The sequence below is a fragment of the Xenopus laevis genome, chromosome 1S (assembly GCF_017654675.1).
Source record: "Xenopus laevis strain J_2021 chromosome 1S, Xenopus_laevis_v10.1, whole genome shotgun sequence".
Lineage (NCBI taxonomy): Eukaryota > Metazoa > Chordata > Amphibia > Anura > Pipidae > Xenopus > Xenopus laevis.
Window position 1 is genome coordinate 40,130,856 of NC_054372.1, and position 24,841 is coordinate 40,155,696.

A 24,841-nucleotide genomic window follows, 5' to 3' on the forward strand; every position below is an offset into this window, starting at 1 on the left:
AATACAGGTATAGTAATTTGTGAGTGACCACAAATCAGGAGAGATCAGGTCAAGCAATGGCACTTTAACAAAATGTACATAGAAAGTACTGTAGCTTGAAGAAATATCAAAAGATCGGTTTATGAGTCTGAGCTGAGATTATTAAATCAAGAACACATTTGTGAATTACTATATAAACTGCTTAATGCAGTGACATGAAAGAGATTACACTAGTGAAAACAACCCCAAACAGAGAGAATTACTCACAGATGTATAGCACATGCTTCCTAAGCTACTCATGCCCACAACCTGCCTTCTCATATAGACTGCATGCCTGTAGCCATATCTCAAATCCTCCTTTATAGCTAAACATGCACTCATGGATTAGAATATATATACACACATAAAAACTGCAGCCGGAGAAAGCACTAACATATGGGAAATTTTATAGCAATATTGCTCGTCATAATTGGGATAATTTTTCTAGACGGAAGCTTAAAATCTAGCATCCCTGTGCCATATTGTCAACAGAACCTTTAACTGATTCTTGCGGCACATCCTGAGGGATCATTACATGAAAAATGGAAGTGAGACAACATTACAGCAATGTTCAGTACCAAGCAGAGGTGATTTTTTCCAGAAGCCATCTCTAACTTCGATATAGTCATACCAGCACAGGCTGCTTTTGTAAAGGTCCATTGTGGTGAAGTTTAGGACAATCTGGAAATAAAACACAAACCGTCACTTATTTTGGATGTACATTTATTGAAAGGGGAAAAAAAGTATGTATACAAGATTTGCACAGGTTTTTTTCCCTTTGGTGGGTAATAGGCATGTCTAAAAAAGTTAGAAAAAGCCAATATAGCTCTGTGAAATCACTCTGCCATTCTGCACAGCTAGTTGGTGTCCATGGCTTCACTACAACCTAATGTAAAGCTTTTATTGCCGATTGTCAGATAAACCAACATGATAACCAAATAAACAATGTTTATGAGTTTTATTGAAAGTGTATAAATATACATTTCTAAATAAAGCAGTGTGAGCTAGGCATTATGCTTGAGTTAGTAACACACCTTACGGCTCATATGTCTTCAAATGAAACCTCTTCAAATTGCAACAACTACACAAATAACATCCAGAATCCAACAGAACCTGCAGAATAAGAAAGCCATTTGCCCTTCACTAAGAAGATAACCCTCCCTATAAATAGCTTTACAATGTTTTTTTTACAACCCTGCAACTCTGTTCCTATGGAAGGGCACCTAAATTGTACTATAACTAGTATTCCCCAGTGTGGTTGGCTGCTATTGGCACCTTAGCAAATTCTGCCACTGCCCAATGGCCTCATTATATCAATATCAGATTTTCCCACTGCATATATATATTTGCAGAAATAAAATCATTTCTAATATATTGATACATATTTGTAAAAGACGGTGTGCTTCTGTGTGTAACACATATACATGCAAACAGGTATAAAATGCTTATTAGTATAAAAATATCAGATTATCTGGTGCTAATATTAACTGTAGAGTTACCTGACATAACTTTAGCCTGATTCACGTTGATATAGTCATACACACAAGCACAAAAATATATCAGATGTGCTTATAACCATTTTTGCTGCGATTTGGATGTACCATGTTCCCTTTAGTAACAGACTCCTCATCCACAAAATAAAGGAAAGGGTTACATTCACCCCTTAAAGTCAGACACTTGCACCTCAACCCTGCACAGAGCTCAGCTGCCAAACAAGTTGTGCTTTTTTTCTCCCACAGCCCACGTCTTATCTCACACTTTTAATTCCATCTGTATCCTTCAAATGTAGAACTGCAACCCCCATGCTGCCTGTCAGCCTGGTAAATAAAAGGATAAAAGTCTCTGCACATTCTTGACGCCTAAATATCAGTGAGGTTCCAGAAGCATTACCTAAGCCAAATTAAAAACTGCATTTATTAGGTGATTAGGAGAGTAATTGTAAATATTTTATAGGGTATATTGAATGTGAGTGATAAAGGACTAAAGTAGCAGCTATTTGGCAATTCTAAAAATAACAAGCATTTACGCATAACACACAAATATTACTTTGGCAATAAGTCAGACTTATGGCTTATATGTCGTTTCTAATATTGCAGATCACAATTTCATGCACAAAGCCCTTCTTAAGTTGGCAAACACAGGCACATTTAAAGCAGAATTTCTATGTGAAGTTTACTGGAGTATAGTTGTCTATTTCAGCCACACTGTTTTCACTCTGTCCCTGTGTAACCAGTTTTTAAGTAGGATTAGCTAGAAGCAGCTTGTAGCCCATTGGAACATTAGAGCATAATTCTAGATCAAACTGCACCCAAAAACATTTACCCAAAAGCAATAGAACAATTGATAAAAGCAACATGATAAATGTATCAGTGATGTAATTAGACAGACAGGAGTTATACTGATAGGCCACACAAATCAGTGAGAATTATTAGACCATGAGGTATGGGAATACCTTCTATTTTCTATAGCAATTTTTGCCTTAAGCTGGCCATACATGGATCGATAAAAGCTGCCGACACTAGTCTTATCGGCCTGTGCGTGGGGCCCTCCAACGGGCTTCCACGATCGAGATCTGTCCGAAAGTCGGCCAGATGTTGATTGGGCAGGGTTAAAAATCCTGTTGGATCACGGCCGTATCCGTTCGCTGATGCGGTTCGGCAATCCGACCGCCAGTATTGCCTACATTATGATATCGGTGAAAGGTCTGCTTGTTTGGCGAAATCGACAAACGAGTGTATCTCTACGTGTATGGCCACCTTTAGAAAGGGTTTTTTTGGCTCCATCTAACCCTACCCTTGATGGTTGTTTTTCTCTCCAAGTTCTACCTTCTCAAAAGCCCTGTTCCAATATCTTGCACTGAGTCTAACACTGGACAACTGCCTGCCAGTTTGGATTTATAGCCCTGAACTATTAAGGTGTATCTGTGCTGTAATACCAGCCGTTCTGGATATATTCGTGGCCACGGGGACATTGTGTACATTTACATATCTCCACTGACAATTCCGTACGTTAAAGTTAAGGTCTCTCATTTAGGGGTTTAAAGCAGCATGCTGTGTGTAGCATGAAAATACATTTAGAAAATGCCTTTTGACACACCCAACTGTTTTTTTGCTCAATTACCAGATACTTACTGAGCCACATGAGGTGCTATGAGGATTTCCTTAAAAAAATACCACTGCTGACAGTGTCTTGTTTGAAGAGGCTTTTGAAGCCATGAACCTGAGAAAGTATTTGTGTATTTCCTGTAGTAGGTTTAGCTCTCTTCTAAAATACTATCTGTACCTTTAACAAAGCCACAACCACAAGATGTCAAAATGCTGGCAACTATACAATGTCACAAATGGGACACGCAAAGATCCGATCGTAGGAATCATGGTACGATCGGACTTTCCCATCTCCCGACCTGCCACTAACCATTCCGATCAAATAAAGTAGTAAAGAACAGATCAGCCGATGTTCTGCCCCTGACAGCAATCGTACAAAAATTATGCCCGACAAAGCTAGTGACAGTCTCCCACTGAATATCATACGATCGGCAATACACGCAGAGATATTATTGGCAGCCGACAGAAATCTTTTAACCTGTCCGATCGACCAAACGACCGATCTCCACCAGGATGAAAAATGTCGGGACTCTCCACGGTTCGAAAATTGTACAAATCGCTTTGCGTCTATGGCCAACTTAAGGGTAGAAACATTCTCCTTGAGAAGTAATTGTGTCGTTCATGTGAGGTTTAAAAAAACAGAATTATTGGAATTATAAACTATTAAATGGAAGAACACAGGCTAAATAATAAGAATTTTTACTTTTTGTATTACTCAAGTGCATACTAGAAATCAATGTGGTTCTAAAACTAGAGATCTGAGAAAATCCATAAGAAACTAGCTACAAACATTGCATTACCTTTTCTCCCGGGGTTACAGAAATCCGCCATATGCAGTGAGTATAGGAAGGGTAACCATTTGGAAATCCTGGTGATGAGAAATTCCCAGTAGATTCTTGCAAAGTTTCTCCACAAGCTGAAATGTACAAATACAAATATTTGAATATTGTGCCCGAATATAACTGTAGACCCCAGAGGGAGTTGCATTAAAACACAAAAACTCATGGGGCTTTGTGCAGTGTGTTTGTCCTGTAGAAGGTTATCCTGAGCTCATTTGTTAGCTATGGGAAGAACAGTATGTCCCCATGCTCTTGGTGCACCGTATTATAATTTGTTGTTAATGAATAGCTTTACAGTGCCCTTGTTCCCTGCGTGAATCTTCCCCTGTATTATTTTAAAATACGAATATTCTGTATATGGATCACATACAAGGTGCTTTTTTATTATTACAGAGAAAAAGGAAATTCTTTTCCAAGAGACAGCTTTTCCTTAATTCGGAGCTTTCTGGATAATGGGTTTTTGGATAATGTATACTGTTACCTGCGTCATAATTTAGGTCTTTCTTTAGCTTTTTTTTCCCTTAAAACACTTCATATCTGATTGATAGGCAGAGAACTGAGATCACAAAATACTTGGGGAACAGTTGGGGTATGTTCCATCCCTGCTACGTATCACGCATTAACATATTTTTACAAACTGCAAAATAACATTATCACCCTTTTTTCATCCTATATTACTTCCATTTTCAAACCAGAATTTCAGCTGGAACGAAACACAGACTACAGATTTAATTTTTGGCACATTATTTCTCCGCCAAGATATTGGTTTCTATGTTTATTATAAGAACTATGCGTAAATAAGAATCATATAACCTCCCTGTTTATTTGGAATAGAATTAATGTTACTCACATAATTTATTTTGGAGGCCAACCAAAATTCCAGCATTGCAACGTATCATTTTTATCTGTAAAAGTTCATGGATTTAGATAATCGGTACGTACGTGTAGAATCAAGTTTCTTCTCCATACGCACAAAAGAGTGAAAGAAAGCTGATAAGTAAAATGTTACTCAGTGTAATCAGAATGTGGAAAGCCATGTTCATCTGGCTGACTTAACTGAGGCGCATTGCCTGCAGACAATCCCCAATTATTACCTTTTGAACTTAGGCAGTGAAGAGAGCGAGTTCTTGAGCATTTGATAATTAGTTTGTCCTGGGGAAATGTAAAAAAATATAGGGGTACGGTACCTGGACATCTATAGAGTTTTCTGGCTTGTGCGATATCTCCCTTGCTTAGTCGAGTCCGTTGGCCAATAGGGGGTCTTAAACCATTTTCGTCGCGGGAAGGAAGAATTGTATCCAGAAACATACCCCTAAAATGTTATACACATACAATGGATCATCAGCTCTATCTACAAATCATGTCTATTAAAGGATGATTTTAGAGCTTTAAAATGATAACAGGAGAAAACAAAAAGCAGAGACTTAGCTATAGTTCGTATTACAGACAACAGCCCAGGTATTAATACAAATCTAATGTTCTTTGGTATTGGCTACTTAAATGTACATTTCAATAGTTAGGAAGAGACGAGATGCACCAAATAGTGAAAGTGGTGCACAAGCCCCATACCCCCAGCTTACGGCAAAGGATATGTAGAGAAAGCAGGGCCGACCGGCACTCAAATGGATCCACAGGACCAGAGAAATTCAATTAAAACAATATAATTTTATTTGTACAGAGTTAAAAATCTGCATCTCCATCTACCCTACGCGTTTCGCACCCATCCAGGATGCTTAGTCATGGGTGACTGAGCACCCTGGATGGGTGCGAAACGCGTAGGGTAGACGGAGATACAGATTTTTAAATCTGTACAAATAAAATTATATTCTCTTAATTGAATTTCTCTGGTCCTGTGGATCCGTTTGAGTGCTGGTCGGCCCTACTTTCTCTACATATCCTTTACTTAAATGTACAAGCACATAAGGCTTTTTGCAGAAATGCTAAAACGGATGAGTGCAGTAATGCACACTCACATTACGAGTAATACATACTCACATTAAGAGCAATAAACATTCAGATAAGAAAGGCATTCAGTCATATGAAATTTAGTGCAGCAACATTTTATATTTGGTAAAAAATATAACTTTATGTTTCCAAAATGCATAGTGTGCCTTAGAGGCAGAATTTCTTGAAAATGCAACTACTGCAAGGTTGCATCTTAACCATGAAAAATCAAATCCATAAAGGTCATTCATTAGTTACAAAAATGACAGTTGGTGATTGCTCTTTCAACATTGTCTGAATACAAGCAGCAATTATATGCTGGATCTAATATTAATGACTAAGACTCTGTAGGTGACATACTAAATTTAGCATCATTTTAATTTTTTATTTTCCCTTAGGGTTCTTCGGTATGTTTTAATTGCCACATATAATAACCTGTTGCATCGTACTCTTTTTTCATTAGGCTCTTGTAAGAGAATGATATCTCAGATTTATAGATAGCCAGATATTAATAATTAGTGTGCAAATATCACAAGCATTGTGATAGAATTTCTATTATTCTCATGGAGATGCCCAAAATAAAGATTCCTCAACAGTTAATACTTTTTGGGGAATATGCCAGTGTCTATACAGGTATAGGATCCATTATTCGGAAACCCGTTATCCAGAAAGCTCCAAACTATGGAAAGACCATCTTATATAGACTCCATTCCAAATAATGCAATTTTTTTAAAATGATTTTCCTTTTCACTGTTATAATAAAACAGTACCTTGCACTTGATCCCAACTAAGATATAAGTCATCCTTATTGGAAGCAAAACCAGCCTGTTGGGTTTATTTAATATTTACATATTTTTTTAGTAGACATGAGTATGAAGATCCAAATTACAGAAAGAGATCCTTTATCCAAAAAAAAGACAGGTCCCGAGCATTCTGGATGACGGGTCCCATACCTGAATCAAAAATAGCTTTATCTATGGGACTGCATACTGTACGTTGACTAATGCAGTCTATTTTGTGATATATTAACATTCCTGAATGTAACATGAGAAGATAATGCACACTGAATTAATCATCAAAGTATCACGCATGCAATGAATTACTACATTATTAACTAACAGCAGATAGGGGACAAATCAATAGAATCCTAGTTTAGGACTTACTAATGTATATGGATTTTCAGTTGTTGTGGATATGCAAGCAGCAGAAAGAAGATGCTGTGTAATTACAGGTATGGCATCCGTTATTCAGATAAGAAAGCCTAAGCTCTACTTTAGTCAAATAATTCACATTTTTAAAAATGATTTCCTTTTTCTCTGTAATAATAAAACAGAGTACTTGACTAAAAACAATCCTATTGTGCTTATTTAGGGGCAGATTTATCTAAGTGAATTTGAGGGAATTTTCGAAGTAAAAAAAAAATCAAAATTCTAAGTAATTTTTTGGATACTTCGACCATCGAATAGGATACTATGACTTCGAGTTTACTTCGAATTCGATTAGAAGTAAAAATAGTTTGAATATTCTAATATTCGATAATCAAAGTACTGTCTCTTTAAAAAAAACTTCGACTTCAATACTTCGGCAAATTAAACCTGCGGAAGTGCTGTGTTAGCCTATGGGGACCTTCTACAACCATTTTCTAAGTCTTTACACATCGAAGTAAAATCGTTCGATCGTACGCTAAAATTGTTCGAAAACATTTGATTCGAATGATTTAATCATTCGATCAAACGATTTTACTTTGATCGTTCGATTGCCAAATTCGTTGAAAAATCCTTCGACCTCGATATTCAAAATCAAAGTATTTTAATTCGATGGTCGGATTTCAAAGTATTTTTTTCTTTGAAATTCGACCCTTGATAAATCAGCCCCTTAATGTTTCAATGATTTTTAGTAGATTTAGGGGCACATTTATCAAGGGTCGAATTTCGAATTAAAAAATACTTCGAAATTCCACCATCTAATTGAAATACTTCGAATTCGAATATCGAATTTGAACTTTTTCATCGAATTTGGTTATTCTGCGGTCGAAGTCAAATCATTCGATCAAACGATGAAATCCTTCAAATCGAACGATTCGAACGATTTAATCGTACGATCTAAGATTTTACTTCGACTTCAAAAAACTTAGAAAAATGCTGTAGAAGGTCCCCCATTCGAAGTCGTAGTATCGTATTTTTTTCTTTGAAATTCGACCCTTGATAAATCAGCCCCTTAATGTTTCAATGATTTTTAGTAGATTTAGGGGCACATTTATCAAGGGTCGAATTTCGAATTAAAAAATACTTCGAAATTCCACCATCTAATTGAAATACTTCGAATTCGAATATCGAATTTGAACTTTTTCATCGAATTTGGTTATTCTGCGGTCGAAGTCAAATCATTCGATCAAACGATGAAATCCTTCAAATCGAACGATTCGAACGATTTAATCGTACGATCTAAGATTTTACTTCGACTTCAAAAAACTTAGAAAAATGCTGTAGAAGGTCCCCCATTCGAAGTCGTAGTATCGTATTCGATGGTCGAAGTATCCAAAAAATTACTTAGAATTTTCGAATTTTTTTACTTCGAAAATTCCCTCGAATTCACTTCGACCCGTGATAAATCTGCCCCTTAAAGTATGGCAATCCAAATTATAGAAAGATCCCTATATACGGAAAATTCCAGGTCCAGAGCATTTTGGATAACTTGTCCCATACCTGTAAACATCTAAGATTTTACTTCGACTTCAAAAAACTTAGAAAAATGCTGTAGAAGGTCCCCCATTCGAAGTCGTAGTATCCTATTCGATGGTCGAAGTATCCAAAAAATTACTTAGAATTTCTAATTTTTTTACTTCGAAAATTCCCTCGAATTCACTTCAGCCCTTGATAAATCTGCCCCTTAAAGTATGGCAATCCAAATTATAGAAAGATCCCTATATACGGAAAATTCCAGGTCCAGAGCATTTTGGATAACTTCTCCCATACCTGTAAACATATAACTGCTGTGGTTGCAATGTATAAATTGATAAATGAAAGCTAAAGCTAATGAACTGTTGAAGGTCATGATTGACATTGATTTGAATTACAAGCCAACATCTAATTCAAGGAAAAGATAAGCAAAGCGTTCCAAAGAAATGTAAATGTTGCATGAATCATAGCAACTGGCAGAGGTTTACAGTCATCTACATGACAACGTCAGACTTGATCTCATGGTTTCAATTTATTTCAATCATCCCGCAATTTAAAAGACCGTGGATTAGATATTCTACCTATGTGGGTGCCAATTTCTTAATGGCTCAGTTTTATATATCATGCAACAAATTGAATCTGGTAAACAGCATTAGTGCATTGGATAATGTCTTCAGAGTGATGCTTAATTTGGGACTGGATACCTTTAAATGTATCCTACTGTACCTACATATAGAGGTCTTCATGCAACCATATGAACTATTTTGAGTATGGAGTGTGTATAAAGCAAGCACAGTGTATTGTAACCTGCAATCTGTTGTGTAGATATCTTTCTATGACAGCTACTAATTTATTCATGCTACATGTCATTACCCTGGAAACCACAAATATATAAATGCGTCTAAACAACTTGCCCTTTGTCATGACTACTATCTATTAGGCAGCCATTTGACACAAAACCAAATCTTAGCATACCGCGTGTACTATATAGTCTGCCCAATAATAGCAAAATATTCCTGTAAACTATTTAAAGCTGTAAAAGGAAATACAGTCTTTGAACTACATTACAACAAAAAGATTCGATAGTAAACCGGTGAATAATTTATGGAGACGTATTATTTATAGCAACATCCTTCACTTGATACCTTGAGTGAAGCCACAGCAAACTTGTTCCCACTGTATATCATAGGTTTAGAACTGTGTTGTTTTTAAACCTGTCTTTTATACCTAGAATTATTAGTACTGTGCTGCAGAATGTGCCAGAAAATAATATCACCGATAAGTAAAATGAATTAAAAGTCAAAAAATTATAACCTGAGATTCCAACCTTGAGAAGGTGTTCCTTGCATAGTGCATGATGCTGTCAAAATCATAGGATTCCCCCAGGGAATGCACTTCTCCTGGTTCCATTTTCAGAAAGTTGTACTCTTGTCCTGTAGGTTTAATAAAACTGACAATTAAAATAAGATGTGACTTTTAGACAAAAAGACTATATTCATGTGTATTCAGGCAAACAATCTCCCTAGCTGTACAGAACATAAAGCACAGGGGCAAATTCACTAGAGCGCGAAGTGGCTAACGCTAGCGCAAATTCGCCAGCGTGACGTCATTTCTTTACTTCGCCGATTTACTAATCACTAGCGAAGTGGACCAACTCTACCGCTACTTCGCACCCTTACTCCAGACGAAGTTGCGCTATGGCGAAGGGACGTAACTACAGTAATTCACTAACTTGCTCATTTTACTGAACGTTTCCTCTTGCGCCAGACTTGCCTTCGCCACCTCAGACCAGACCAAGTGCAATAGAGTAGATAGGGCTTGCTTCAAAAAAAAAAAAGTTGACGTTTTTCTAAGTCCCAAAAAACACTGGCGTTTTTTAAGGGTGATAGGCTGAAAAAGATTGTAAATTTTTTTTGGGGTACCCTCCTGCCCCCCTACATTTCCTAACATTTGGCACCTAAACTACACAGTGGGCACATGTATAGGGCAAAATAACAACTCTATTTTATTTTATGAAGCTTTCCCAGGCTTGTGTAGTGTAATGTATTTGCTGCTACATATACGTCCATTGTACTTTAACTTGGCGCCGTTTGCAAATTAGGCGCCGTTTGCAAATTAGGCATCGCAACGTAACTTCGATTTGACGAATTAATGCTAGCACAACTTTGCTACCTTTCGCCTCCCTGAGCGCAACTTCGGATTTTAGTGAATTAGCGGCGCCCTGGCGAAACTTCGCCTAGCGAAATGCGGCGAAGCCAACGTTGGCGCAACTTTGAAGGTAAGTAAATTTGCCCCATAGAGCTGGTAGTGTCCAAGAAAGTATAGTTGGTATTTACTTTTTATTATTATTATTATTATTGACTTTAGCTGTTATTACACAGTGGTCATTTTCTATAATATAAAATATACAATGTACATACAATGTCAATAAAAGGAATTATACTTTTTTTTAAACTATACAGTCAGCATATTTACCTGGTTGAATGTTTTCTCTGATTATGGTCACATGGTCATCTCTGTCGGGTCGAGTGTGTTCATGCCAAAAGCCAATCACGTGGCCTAGTTCATGGACAACTATACCAAATTTATCACAGTTTTTGCCAATTGATATAGCTTGAGGGCCATTTCCTCTTCGTCCCACATATGAACAGCAACTGTTAAAATATATGAACATTAAGGTCACGTCAAGTGAAAGGCTATGGTTTTCATTTAATAAGCAATCAGTGGAATCAGCAAAGGACGGCTTAATAACACAGTTTTAGGGGGTTAGGTCAAAACTCGAATGGGAGGTTATTTATGAAAAAACTTGAACGTCTAATATTCGATCTAATAGTCCAGACCCAAAAATTAAAATCTAATTCGAATCGAGTTTTACTCTGAAAAAAAAACTGGAATGTCAGGAAGGCAATTAACGTATTCAAATGAGTCAACGGACCTCTGCCATTGACTTGTACATGAACTCGGCAGGTTTTAGGTGGCGAATATTCAAATTAGAACTGTTTCCATGGTCGAGGTGTGATAAATCTCACATTCAAATTTACATTTGAGTTTGTGCTTTTCAATTCGAATTTGTGACTTTTGACACACAAAAAATTTGAAAATTTAAATTTACCACTCCAACCTTAATTAATCTGCCCCTTAATGCTCCATTTAGACACTTCTAGGCTTCTGGTGTTCCGTGTTCCTTAAGGGTCATCATCAAAAACCCAATTTGACATGCTGAACAGAACTAAACATTGGTTTTCGGGGACACTGTACCATGGCTGCCCTGGTGTTCAGTGCCTATTATGATGACAATAATGCACTGACCTTTTCAATAACAGACATTGCTAAGTGGTCTAAGTTATAGTTCATACACTCAGCTTGTTTGTAAGAAGCAAAAGATTCCTTACTACTTTTTCATTAAGCTTCTGTACCTCATAGCTTTGCACAAATCTATGCCTTATTAATGTGCTGTTTGCACCTATAGGTGCAAATTAATTATTATTATAAGTGTTACACTGGCTCAGTTAGCACTGGACGAATAAATTCACCTGGCACAAATTCGCTGCAAATTTCAGTGCCGGGTAAATAAATTCTCGAAACTCCAACGAAAATTCGACAGCATCAAAAAAATGTGCGCGCATTGGAAAAATCGATTGCGTTAAAACCGCCACACATCAACACTATTTGGCCGCCCATTGACTTTAACGCCGGTGTCAAAATTGACGCGACTTGACGCAGGCACCAAAATTACGTTTCGCATTTTTCACGGGAAATTCACAAATATTTTGTCGAAACGTGAGAAATTCACCCGTCACTGCTGCTGTCTTATAGAATCAAAGTCGAGGTCAAATGTCGTAGTAGCCTATTCGATGGTTGAAGAACCCCAAAAAATACTTCAAAATTCAAAGTTTTTTTCATTCGAATCCTTCACTCGAGCTTAGTAAATGTGCCCCTAAGGCTACTAAAAAATCATGTAAATATTAAATAAACCCAAATAGGCTGGTTTTGCTTCCAATAAGGGAGTTTGGATCAAGTACAAATTACTGTTTTATTATTACAGAGAAAAGGTTAATCATTTTTAAAAAATTGGATTATTTGTATAACATGGAGTCTATGAGAGACAGCCTTTCCGTAATTCAGAGCTTTCTGGATAACAGGTTTCCAGATAATCTGTATTGGTTGATTGATTGAATTTATAATTGAACAACATGTTCATGGGCTGAAGGTTGCCCATAAGTAAACTACGGGCAGGGATTATATAATGGTTATGATGTTAAAAACATGTACCAATACTATCCACTAACACAAAATATCATCACAAATATCAGGGTGATAACTGTATATTGTCTCAGAAAACGTTATGCCCAATGTGCCCCAATTTAGCATAACCTTCTTGCACAGCACATTGTATCAAAGGATGGGCAACTGCTTCCTATAAGCCCCGAACCATCTGAAAGGAATATGTGAAATGCAATAAAGCATCTGATATAGATCTGCCTTCCAATTTAATCTGTAAATCCATTTTAACCCATTTTTGCAATAGTAAATTCCCTGTGTGACGTGTAGACCAGATGATTTTTGTTCTCTTCTTTTAATCCCAGGGATCCATGTTCTGTCTCTGGTTTTCAAGCATTACGATTATGCCATTCATTATAAATCATATTAGGCCATCAAACGTCCTTTAACAGATGTTGATCTTAATGGAACGCTTACATAGTCATTCAAATAAGGCAGTGGCCAAACTAGTGGTTCAATTCACCATCTCACTTCACCTTGGAGGAGGAAAATGCATTTTTCATAGGTGTGCTATAGGAGATGCCTGGCAAACTGAGTTTGAATCAACATGTGCTTTTTATATATGGGTTTATGATAACAATATATTTCATATTGCATGGAATGTAAGGGTACTGGAGAGAACATTTGACTGTGGTTCCTATTAAGACATGGGGTAAATTTATGGTGAAGTTCCGCCACTAGAGTGAAATTCCACAGCTCTCAATTCATTTCTATGGGATTTTGAAAGGTGTATTTATCAATGGGTGAAAGTGAACGTTCACCCTTTGATAAATACGCCTATAAAAATCCCATAGACATGAATGGAGAGTGGCGGAATTTCACTCTAGTGGCGGAACTTCACTATTAACTTCACTCTTTGATAAATATACCCCCTTGACCCCTTGAAAGAAGAAAAAGATGTTAAGTTTTAAAATTGTATGATGTCACTGATGTCACTTCCCTCGTGCCCCAAGCTAGCTTCTACGGGCACGGGGGAAGTGACATCAGTGAACCGTGGGATGGGTGGGGTAAAATTTAATTATTATAATGGATTATCGCTGTGAAGTTTACATGAAAAAACATTTTGATAAAGGTTGTAGACCACAACTGAAATGTTCCAACCTGAAAACCTGTAGCTGTTGTTGAACGTAGGTGCCAGATGGTAGGATTGTGTTAGTAAACAACAGAATATCCTGTAGCTGATCAATGAAAGATACTGACAGTATTGTAAGTCACTAATAAATCATGTTCTGCTTACCCACAAGGCCTGTAAGTAAACACAATGTAGCTCTCTTCATCCGTTCGTTCTATGAATGTTACACAGGTATGTTTTTCCCAGTGCCTCATGGCCTGCTTAAACATTGCTCTCTGGCTGCCTAGAAGAAATGCATACGGAGCAAAAAAAAGGCATTATCTTTAAAAATGTGGGTCTAAAAATTTACTTTTATCAGTGTCTGTGATGACTTTAGATAATTGAAGTGAAGTAGACTCTCGCACACCCGTTGTGCAGCTATAAAGATTAGCTCGGTGCTCAATGGATGGAGGATACGGTAACCTCCCGGTAACTGGTACAAGAAAAGAACACACTGGCACACGAGGCTTGTATCTGCAGGGCGAACCCTTGCAAAAGTTTTTACTGCGGTGGTGCAACGTTTCAGGGCTCCGCCCCTTTGTCAAGCATGACTCTAGATAAGCCTTGTGCACTACAAGGAACTTTTCCTAAAACATTCCCGTGAAGTGGCCCTTATTTATTTTACATGCACCTGCTTGCAGAGCCATTCATTTTGGACATAAAGATATTGACATGGACGGATATAAACAGATAGACAGACGTACACACATACACAAATACAGACTGAATACATAGATCTTATTTATCTAGTTCTGTGGTCATAAATTATTGTTCAAAATTGCCAGTGCTGATTATCATTTAAAGCAATGTTAATGGAGAGAATAATGATTGTCATTTAATTTTAAAATCGAGCTAATGCTTTGACTGTGTATGACTGAGCTATTTAGCTTTCTAGCTTTTCTATTGGCACATACCACAGTGTTGCTACGGCACAAGTTGAAAGTGTATCTTACCAGTGAAATTGCCTCCAATGACATACGGTATGACACCTCCGGGCCATATTCTTTCTGTTCGTGATGTAGCCGCTCTGGGTATTCTAATTTTCTTACTCTTCCCAGATTGATTATTATCTACTTTTTGTGAATTTGCTGTTGTGTTTTCTTGGCCTAAAATCAAGCATATGATTAGAATATAGCGTAGGTATATTTTGACAATTTCAGAAAGAACTCACTCTCATTGCCTACTGAAATTGCTCCAGCTTTTGCATATGTCAAGATGACATCTTAGACATCTTTGTAACCATTTTCCATACTAAAGAGAACATTGCTACCCTTTTTAAACCCCTACTGATATTCAGGTTAACAATACTTAGAATAATTGTTTCTTCATATATTTAAGCATTTAGCAAAGTTCACACTAGAAGCTGAAACGCAGAAAGCAGGCAGTTCTAAACAAAATTCAGGATGCTTTTTGCCCATGTTTTGCACTTTGAACCTTGCCTCGTTTTTTAAAAAGAACACAGTACACTTGCCAACAACTGCTGCAAACTAAGCTCTTCCCTGCTGGAGATCCCAAAACCTTCAAATATCACTTAAAATGTCCATTTATAGTAAGGTTTAATGTAAATCTCTGCAAAAGGAGATAACACACGACTTAACGGAAAGCAATAAAAAATAAAGTTGTGAATCCAAGATATATCGGATGTATTTCTAGCATTCTGGTGATGCTAGGCCTTAGCGTTTCATACAATAATGGTGCTTTAAGAGATTACATAAATAGTTGAAATACCAGAGCCAAATCTTCTTATCCTCTCAATAAGCTGATAGAGGGCTCCTTTCTTTTTTGATAGGTCATGTTCTTCAAGGCCACCTTGACAATATAAAAAAAAGAACAATGCTTTACTTAATTTATACTTGGAAAGAAGACGCCAATTGCTTACAGCAGTGATCCCCAACCAGTAGCTCGTGAGCAACATGTTGCTCTCCAACCCCTTGGATGTTGCTCCCAGTGGCCTCAAAGCAGGTGCTTATTTTTGAATTCAAGGCTTGGAGGCAAGTTTTGGTTGTTTAAAAACCAGGTGCACTGCCAAACAGAGACTCAATGTAGGTTGACAGTCCACATAGGGGCTACCAAATGGCCAATCACAGCACTTATTTGGCACCCCAAGAACATTTTTCATGCTATTGTTGCTCCCCAACTCCTTTTACTTCTGAATGTTGCTCACGGCTTCAAAAGGTTGGGGATCCCTGGCTTACAGGATGCGTTGATTTGCTTGTACACTGATAGGTAGATCACTGCATTAAAGCAATACTACATTTTAACAACACAAAGTATTTAATACATTATAACCATTCTGATTAGCTTAGCTTTTGTCCTAATACACATACACACAGAGGCCAAGATCATACAAGTAACACTAAAAAACACACACACAGCAAAATTTGGTATGAGGATTTTTTTCAATTTCTTGAGTTACCAAGAGAAAATTAGCTCTTATTCTGTACAATAAGTTACTATGCAATAATATGGGGTGTTCTGTTTGAATGCTGCCTGCTGCCCACCATGGAACTGGCATCCCTGAACCCCAATTATCATCCATGTAGGATTACTGATGTAACTGGGAAGCCATTCATGCGTTAAAATCTTGCCGGTGTAGTTAGTGTTTGCATAATAATCCTATAATAATAATTTCATGGTGTTGGGAGTTGCACAATAAGATATTCCTGCTCTTTAGGATAAAACACAGAAATGGTTTCACATATGATTAATAAAAAATGAACCAAGCAAGTTTTATAAGTGAAGCAAGCACATCAGACTCAAGTAGAGCATCAAGCCAAGATTTCTTCAAAACAGGTCAGGACAATGACATCATCAATTTATTATCTGAGGCTTCTCTGCTGCTCCCTGTGACCTTCGTGTCTTTTGTGCCATATTGATTGGCAGTCAGATGCTTTGCTTTCATCTAGACTGCACACCACTGACTTTTTTATCTACTTGTAATGAATGTTTTTTTTCAAACTAGGAGCAATTACATGTTCTAAATAAAGGACGGCCAAAAATGCAGTGTACAAACATTTATTGGGCTTGAAATGGATCTGAAAAACCACATCCTTTAATCACACTAGATCTGCAAAGCTATCAGGCAGCCCAGGGTTGTAATAAGATCTCTAGAGACACTCCTGCGTAGCTTTATAATCAATAACCCAGATACAAACAAAAAGGCCTAATAATTAAGAAAGACTGATGTTGTTTTACAGCTCCAATAATAAATCTCAACATCAATACTGGTAATACCAATGCTAGGACCAATGCCATGCATATGCCGTTCTTAATTCTCTCTGATTCAAAAACACAAATGTATGAAAAGATTAAATAAAATGTTTTACAGGGTTTCACTTAAGGCAAAATGTATCCTATAATGTATAATATCTTAAACTGGCAGCAAAATACATGTATACAGAAAAAAAGTATTTACTGGACTAATTAAAATGTCATGATACCCAAGGAAACAACTTCGTTAAATCCAGGGCGACTTTGGAAACGAAGAGTAATGATTGCCATCCCGCCGGCGATTTAGATTCTAGCTGGCGGGAAGGCAATTCGGGGAGATTCGTCGTCTGAAGAAGAAACGATTCGTCGATGGGCGACTAATCTACCGAAATAGCAGCGTGTGTCTCTGACCTTATAGTTTATGCATGTGATTTTGTAAAACAAATATCCAGCACAGGTTTATTTTGCAGTGGCGCATGTTTCCCTTCAAATACTATAATTCCCAAAGAATAACTGGGCCTTTATGAGTGATATTTGTAAATGCTTTTAAAAGCCAATACATGATCAGAAAATGTAATTGCTGTGCAATTTGATAGCTATAAAAGCTTGGGTATGTATAACATTTAGTACAATATGTGTAGCAATTATTAAAAAAATATAAATATATATAGTTGTAATATTAACAGGACAAAAGTAATAAAACACATATGGGGATTATCTGGCAGGTCAGCCCCCAGGCAATTGGTTTCATCAGCACGTGGAGCTTTGACACAATTGAACCAAAAGTTAATCTGCCAAAACAATTGTCCTCAGGGGGGAAATCACACATGTACAATAATCAATGTTTCCTTTAATCTGGGAGCTCATGCGTGTCATTTTTAAAAGAAGCATACACAATGTGGAGAGCACAGTAAATGTTTATTTGAGCACATAAATCAGTACTTGCAGAGAACAACCCAATGTAGGGCTTGATTAAAATCCAAAAGAAAGACTTGCCCCCAAAACCTTAACTGATCCCATTCCATGCAAATTAGCGCTCAGTGCCATAACGGCAGTCATGAAACCCTGCATACATGCACAATTTGAGTTTCAGTGCCATGTAAAACATGTTACAAATTAGGTTATACAAATTCAATCTTTTAAAGTTTGACTGGCCCTAAAGAGAGCACTTGAAAAGAACCACAAACTTTGCCTCTGTTTTACAAGCCATTTCACGTGCAGAGAGATGTTTTGCTGAGTGCTTTCTGTGCAGGTTTTTTAAGGTCACACATGCGCTGTTAATTGAGAAATTGGAGACATCATTCTTGAATGCTTGCCTATTGAAACTTAGTAAATCCATAAAAAAAGCAATACAGTGCATTATACATTCAATCAGCATCAAGGGCAAACACATATATTCTCTAGTTGGAAACATACACAGGATCAAGAGTGCAGATGTATGTTCTGATAACCGGTCCCCAGTGTCGGACTGGGCCGACGAGACACCAGGAGAAAACCTGGTGGGCCCCGGCCCTCATGTGCCCCATCCGGCCCAGACCTACTCCCCGATCGGGCACCCCCTTGCACCGATGTGGCCACACCGACATTCGCGGAGGTGCTCACCGCACCAACGTTCACTCAGGTGCGCAGAGGTAAGCCGAGAGGGGGCCCCCCATGACTGCCTGGAGGGCCCTTCAATCACGGTGGACCCCCATTGCTCCAGTCCGACCCTGCCGGTCCCCTAGAACAGTGATCCCCTACCAGTGACTTGTGAGCAACATGTTCCTCACCAACCCCTGGGATGTTGCTCCCAGTCGCCTCAAAGCACCTGGATCCTTTTTGAATTTCTAGTTTGGAGGCAGGTGTTGGTTTCATTCCACCAGGAACATTTTGGGGACCGCCCCCTGGAATATTGAGTTAAAAAGGGTACTGAGTGAAAAGGGTAGGCATGATATCCATTCATCAGTGTAAATTTTTGGAACAAGGCTGTCCAATGCACGACCTGTCCCCAAAAGTCAGAACAAAAATAAAATAAAATGAAATAAAATAAAAATGTCATGCTTTTCAGAAATGATGCAGGCTAAATGAAAGGGGCATATTTACTAGAAATCAAAATTGCATTTTTGCCACAATTTGAGAAAACTGTGGGAAAAGAAATGAGATCTCCAAAGTAATTACAACTGAGTTTTTAAAACTCAAATATTTCAGTGGGAAGTGTATCGTCCCTATTCAAGCAATTATACATAATGATTTTGACATATTGTATTTTAAATCCACAGAGAATTTCCATTAGAAAGGAGTACAAAAAAACTGATTTGTAGATTTCTACAATTAAAACATGCCCAAACTAGCTACATGCTTCTAAGGCAAGTCTCTGGCAAATGCAACATTTAAAGAATAAGCATGTGGGAGTGGGAACGTACAGTATATGGAAAATATGGGAGTGAAACTTTAAACATATTAATGACATTGACATTATTTGTCCTGCAGCATGAATTTTCCTTAGTTCAAGCCAGAAAAACAAAAGCTCAAAAACACTGGGATTTTTAGCATTATTGGCATTACTCGGTTTGTTAGCATTACTGAATAGCTGGCATACTTTAGAATGTGTACTATGTTTAGCATGCATGTAAGAAAATTCTCCCTATGATAACATTTTTAAAGTGCTCTGTATCTGTTATTCTTGTTCTGAAATGACTGTGCCACCATGGATTTAGTCTGGAGCTATGACAGGCGTTTCATCCGGGAATATAAGTGCACTCCAGTCCACAAGACAGAGTTCCATGATAGAAAAAAGTTGGCCATATATGTCTAGATTTTGTCAGGGTGTTTGGCTGATCTTCAAAACCACAGACTGCTGTCAAGGCGCTGATCAAGAATATCAGGAATCCGGCACAATTAACATCAAGATTCGGCTTTATTCACACATAGGAAGGATAACGGTGGAGGGTGTACAATTCTAACGCGTTTCATGCCCCATAGCTGGGCACTTCATCAGATGAAGTGCCCAGCTATGGGGCATGAAACACGTTTAAATTGGAGTGACCAGCATATCGCGAGAGGAGCGATCGAGCAGGATGGCACTTTGGTCCGGATGAGCTCCGCCATTGTCGCTCCGTGATTAGCTTTGTTTGGCTGATCTTAATCATATTGGCCAATTAGCTAGTGTCAGGGGGCCAATCGGCTCCCAGCGGGAATAGTCAGGACCAAGGAGGAAGCTTTAGGGGTTCAGGTTTGCGGTACAAATTGGATCAGATGAAATCGTAACCAAAGTCCAGGCAAAAAGTCCAAAAGGCAGGCAGAATAAGTCAAAAATCAATATAATAGAAATGATCAAGCACCTAGGAATGTTCCAAACAAAACCTACAATCGGGCATTGAACCAGCGTCCTTGGCGTCCTTTTATTTAGAATTTTGCACCGGGCGCGTGACGTCATCACACCGGCGCCGGCCCACGTGGTTCATGGGCACCACCATCATGCATGCGACGTGCCAGAGATGGGAGTGCCATCCTGACAGCTAGGCATTGGTGTCCCTGTTTCATATCCTCCATTAAAACCAAATGGTGGTATACAATATAGTATAAAACAGTTGGGTGTTAGTACAAGTTGTACATACACGTGAACAATCTGTTCTAATCAAACCAAATGGGAATCAATCAGTGACAGTGCATCCAGTGTTCTGAAACAAGTTATATCAGGCTATTGGGCTGTTTTTTTAATTAAAGACAAACTTTTTTTGATGTTGGGGGAGAACAAAAGATCCTACAATATGGAGACGTGGTTTACATTGGTGATCTAGTCTGGGATGTCTCCGACTCTAGGGAAAGGGAGCTTAGGTGAGCAAAGGGTTTCGTTTCAGTACGGATTTCCGTCATTGTTGCCTTTTTTTAAAGTTTATAAGAGTATATTGTAAGTCACAGAGGAGTTCCATAACCATATAGAAGCATGAAACTGAAGATATGGAACACCTTTATTCTAATATCAAGTGACCATTGCTCACTTTCTGCAAATTTGTGTTTAATTTTTATTACATATTCTTTGCTATTGAAATGATATGCATAAAACGCTTCTCTCTGAAACTCACATGTAAGTTTCCAAGAAAAGATAGATCTGCACACAGGACTTACAACATTAAAGTATTCTTCAACATTATATATATTTATATATATATATATATATATATATATATATATATATATATATATATATATATATATATATATACACACACACATATAAGGACAGTTGAGTTAAATGACTGCATATTCCTGGTAGCACATATTGCCAACATTAATTCTAGGGTATAAAATCAGTAAAAATCCGAGCACTGGAGGAACCTACAGATATATTATATGTTAACCGTCTAATGACAATTCAAAATGAAGCCACTCAATAAAGGGCGCTTGTAAAGTCCTACCTGTGGTGTGTCCCAGCTTTTCATTTGAGTGCTGTGTCAAGTCAATCGTCCTGTCTATGTGAAACATTTTTAAATCTTCTTCATCTAAGGCAATATCTCCCCAAAATACAACTGTGGAAGAATAAAAATGACAAAGATTAAGATTTACATCTTTTCCTTAGTATTTTTTCTTAATAACATTCAGCTCAACATTCTGTTTATACTGGTGTGCCGTCCTATTATATATATAATTGTCATAGCCACCCAAGAAATTCACACAAGCCAACCAAGTTCTGTATTTATAGAAGTGTCTGATAGTGAATAAGTGACATTCCTGGCATTCTTAGACAATGTTCACATGGTCGAAAACCTAATTAAAAGTTCCCTAAGTATGTAAAAAGACAGCTATTAAAATCTCTATCCAAATGGCAATACAACTTTTCAGTTCACATTCTTGCTTTATGCCACATGTTGGACATGATTTTCAATATCCATCAGGATTTGGTTACATTATTCAAACAAAAATTTTTGGAGCCAATCGTAAGACTCTTCATGATGTAGTTGTTTGGGTGGAATAGTATATTTTTCCTTTTCTTAACAAACTGCATTTCAACTCTGTCTAGAAAAAGGCTAAGTTAAAGGAGATGTAAAGTCTTAAAACAAGTTCTTATATCATGAAAACTTTAAAAAATTAGCTTTTTAAAATGAATACTTAATTTAAGAGTGTAATTCCCCTATAATATTTCAGTTCTATATTTCATGTATAGTTTAAATACAACTTAATATCTAGCAAGAATGTCATTTATGAGATTATTTAACAAAAATGGAATTTGTGATGTTTGAGAGGTTTTTTCTATTTCGAATAAACTCACAATTAAAAAAACTTGAATATTTTTAGTCTTAAAAACATGGAATAAATCGCATTGTTCAAATATCTAGTCTTAAAAACTCAAATTTGTGAGTTTACAATCTCCAAAATCCCAAATTGTTTGCCTAGGACAACTCCCATTGACTTCTACATGACCTCGCCAGCTTTTAGATGCCGATTTTTTACTTAATAAATACCAGACATTCATTCAAGTTTTTAAAAATATCATTTGAATTTGTTTTTGTGCAAAAAAAATTTGAATCGTTGCAAAAATTCTAATTTGAACCTTGATAAAGACAACTGAAGTATATACATGCTGCATAAATTATGAAATGTGGAATATTCTATAGTATAGTGCTTACTAAGGAATCATAACTGGGAATTAGTTGAAACTAATGTACCCCTGTAATTTCTTTTCTCCATGTATTTTAAAAATATAACATTTTAGAGTCAAATAGCAAAGGATCAATATTACATATATGCAGAGTCAACACCCAACATATGCCACAATATTCAGTGTACAAATTATTCAACGGAATTAGTTTCAGCCTCTCAATATTTACAGTATATACTGTACAACTTTGCCCTCAAAAGTCATAACTAGTATATTCATGTGTACAGAACTACATAAGGAGGAATGAACTACTACAAGAGAATGTGTAGAATATTGTGTCTTAAACCTGCAAAACTTGCTCATTGCCATCTGTTCTTGCAAATCATAGGGATATACATTGCCATAAAATAGACACAGCAGACAATGGTCCAATTTGACCACAGGTTTAGCCACAGTCTTGAGAAGACTAAACTTTAGAAACATGTCTTTTGGCAATGTGAGTTAAAATAACCTATAAAAACAAGATAAAATAACCTACAAAACCTAATAGAAGACAGGGAAAGAATAGCGCCAGAAAGATCTGTAATATAAAGCAGTTCTATTAGGTTCTACCATCTAATCCAACTAGAGCCACATGGCTTTATAGAACCCTGGAAATAATAGCTACCAAGGACAGCTCTTATGGGTGTGTCTTGGGAGCAGCAAGTGAAGAATGATAAATACAGAGTAACTTCAGGATAGGCGGAAAAAAACAACACAGTAACTTATAAGATAGCAACCTAACAATCCAATTACACAGTTGCCATTCTCAGTAGGATATATAAATACACTGCAAAGTATATGTATTCACATTCCCATCAGAAGAGCACCATCAAATTATAAATAGACACAAAGACAAAATTGATTAGGTTTCTGAAGAGCAGGCTAAACAAGACCCAGGGCTGTAGTTAGGCCGTCTGGGACTGCAGCTGTTTCCATGAGAAAAAAGTTTTAGCAACAAAAAAGCAATATTCTATATATAGGGTTATAGTTTTAAAGGGCCACAATGTCTTAAATTTTTTGTCACTATTGATATGTACACTTTTGGCAATTTTTTTATGTTTGGATCTAGATGTTGACATAGCATCAATAACAGTGTAACAACAGGAACAACAAGACACTGTAAACTGCATGGGTGTTTTAACATCAAATCCACTATTTTGGGCAAACCCTGAATCCTACGTGAAAGATTCGGCTGAATATCAAACAGAATTTGAATCCTAATTTGCATATGCAAATCAGGGCAAGGAAGGGGAAAAGAGAACCAGGTGTGCAGTGTGTGATTAAAGTTTTTACTTCTTTGTTTGTGTGACGACAAGTCACGTGATTTTAAGGATTCCGTTTTGGTACGGCCAGGCACGAGGATTTGTCCGAATCCTGCTGAAAAAGGCTGAATCCTGGCCAAATACCGACCCGAATCAAGGATTAGGTGCATCCATAGTTTTAACTCATTTATAACTTTTAGGGGTCGAGCCTCCCATTTTACATTTTTCTGTCCTCTTTGCACCTGCCTAAAGGAAAAGTGAAGAGCTGAATATAAATGTATTTTGTGTATTTCCTAGTTTTTGTGACGGTGATGGCCAAATCCAACCCATTTCACTTTGCCAAAAACTTGCAAACCAGCAAATAATTCACCAAACGCATTGAAATAAATGGGCGCCAAACTGTATAACGTTTTTTTTTAACATCTATTGTAGTCTTTGGGCGTTTTTTCTCAGCGACTGGCAGTTTAAGTCTCCGTATTATTGGCTTTACACACACAACTTTCTTTATCAGCCATTAATGTCTTGTAATATGTGTAGAGTTCTTTAAATGTGGAGGCAAGACCAAGATACAGTTGCAGCTTTTTGTGTAAAGCCCTGGGCTGCACAAATGAGTTTTGCATTTTCTATTCTGTTAAAAGGTATTCGTACGTATTTTGATAATGACATTGTTCTTCCCGACATTCTAAGGAGTTAAACAATAGGTTTACAACAATATTAAATCATTTGCAAGCACAAATAAGAGCATTTGCACATGCAACATCATTTGTAATAGGC

At 37.2% G+C, this 24,841-nt stretch overlaps 1 protein-coding gene across 1 annotated transcript in view; it reads right to left on the reverse strand.

Moving 5' to 3' along the window:
• tll1.S (tolloid like 1 S homeolog) overlaps positions 1-21,702 on the reverse strand; it is a gene marked incomplete at its 5' end in the record, with an annotated part of 45,162 nt that extends 23,460 nt beyond the window's left edge. The window contains 9 exon segments of the mRNA NM_001090425.1: positions 597-699; positions 3,923-4,038; positions 5,149-5,273; positions 9,911-10,016; positions 11,059-11,237; positions 14,102-14,219; positions 14,929-15,081; positions 15,704-15,784; positions 21,583-21,702. Coding sequence (NP_001083894.1) covers positions 597-699; positions 3,923-4,038; positions 5,149-5,273; positions 9,911-10,016; positions 11,059-11,237; positions 14,102-14,219; positions 14,929-15,081; positions 15,704-15,784; positions 21,583-21,702 — 1,101 coding nt within the window.
• Positions 21,703-24,841: the final 3,139 nt, after the last annotated feature.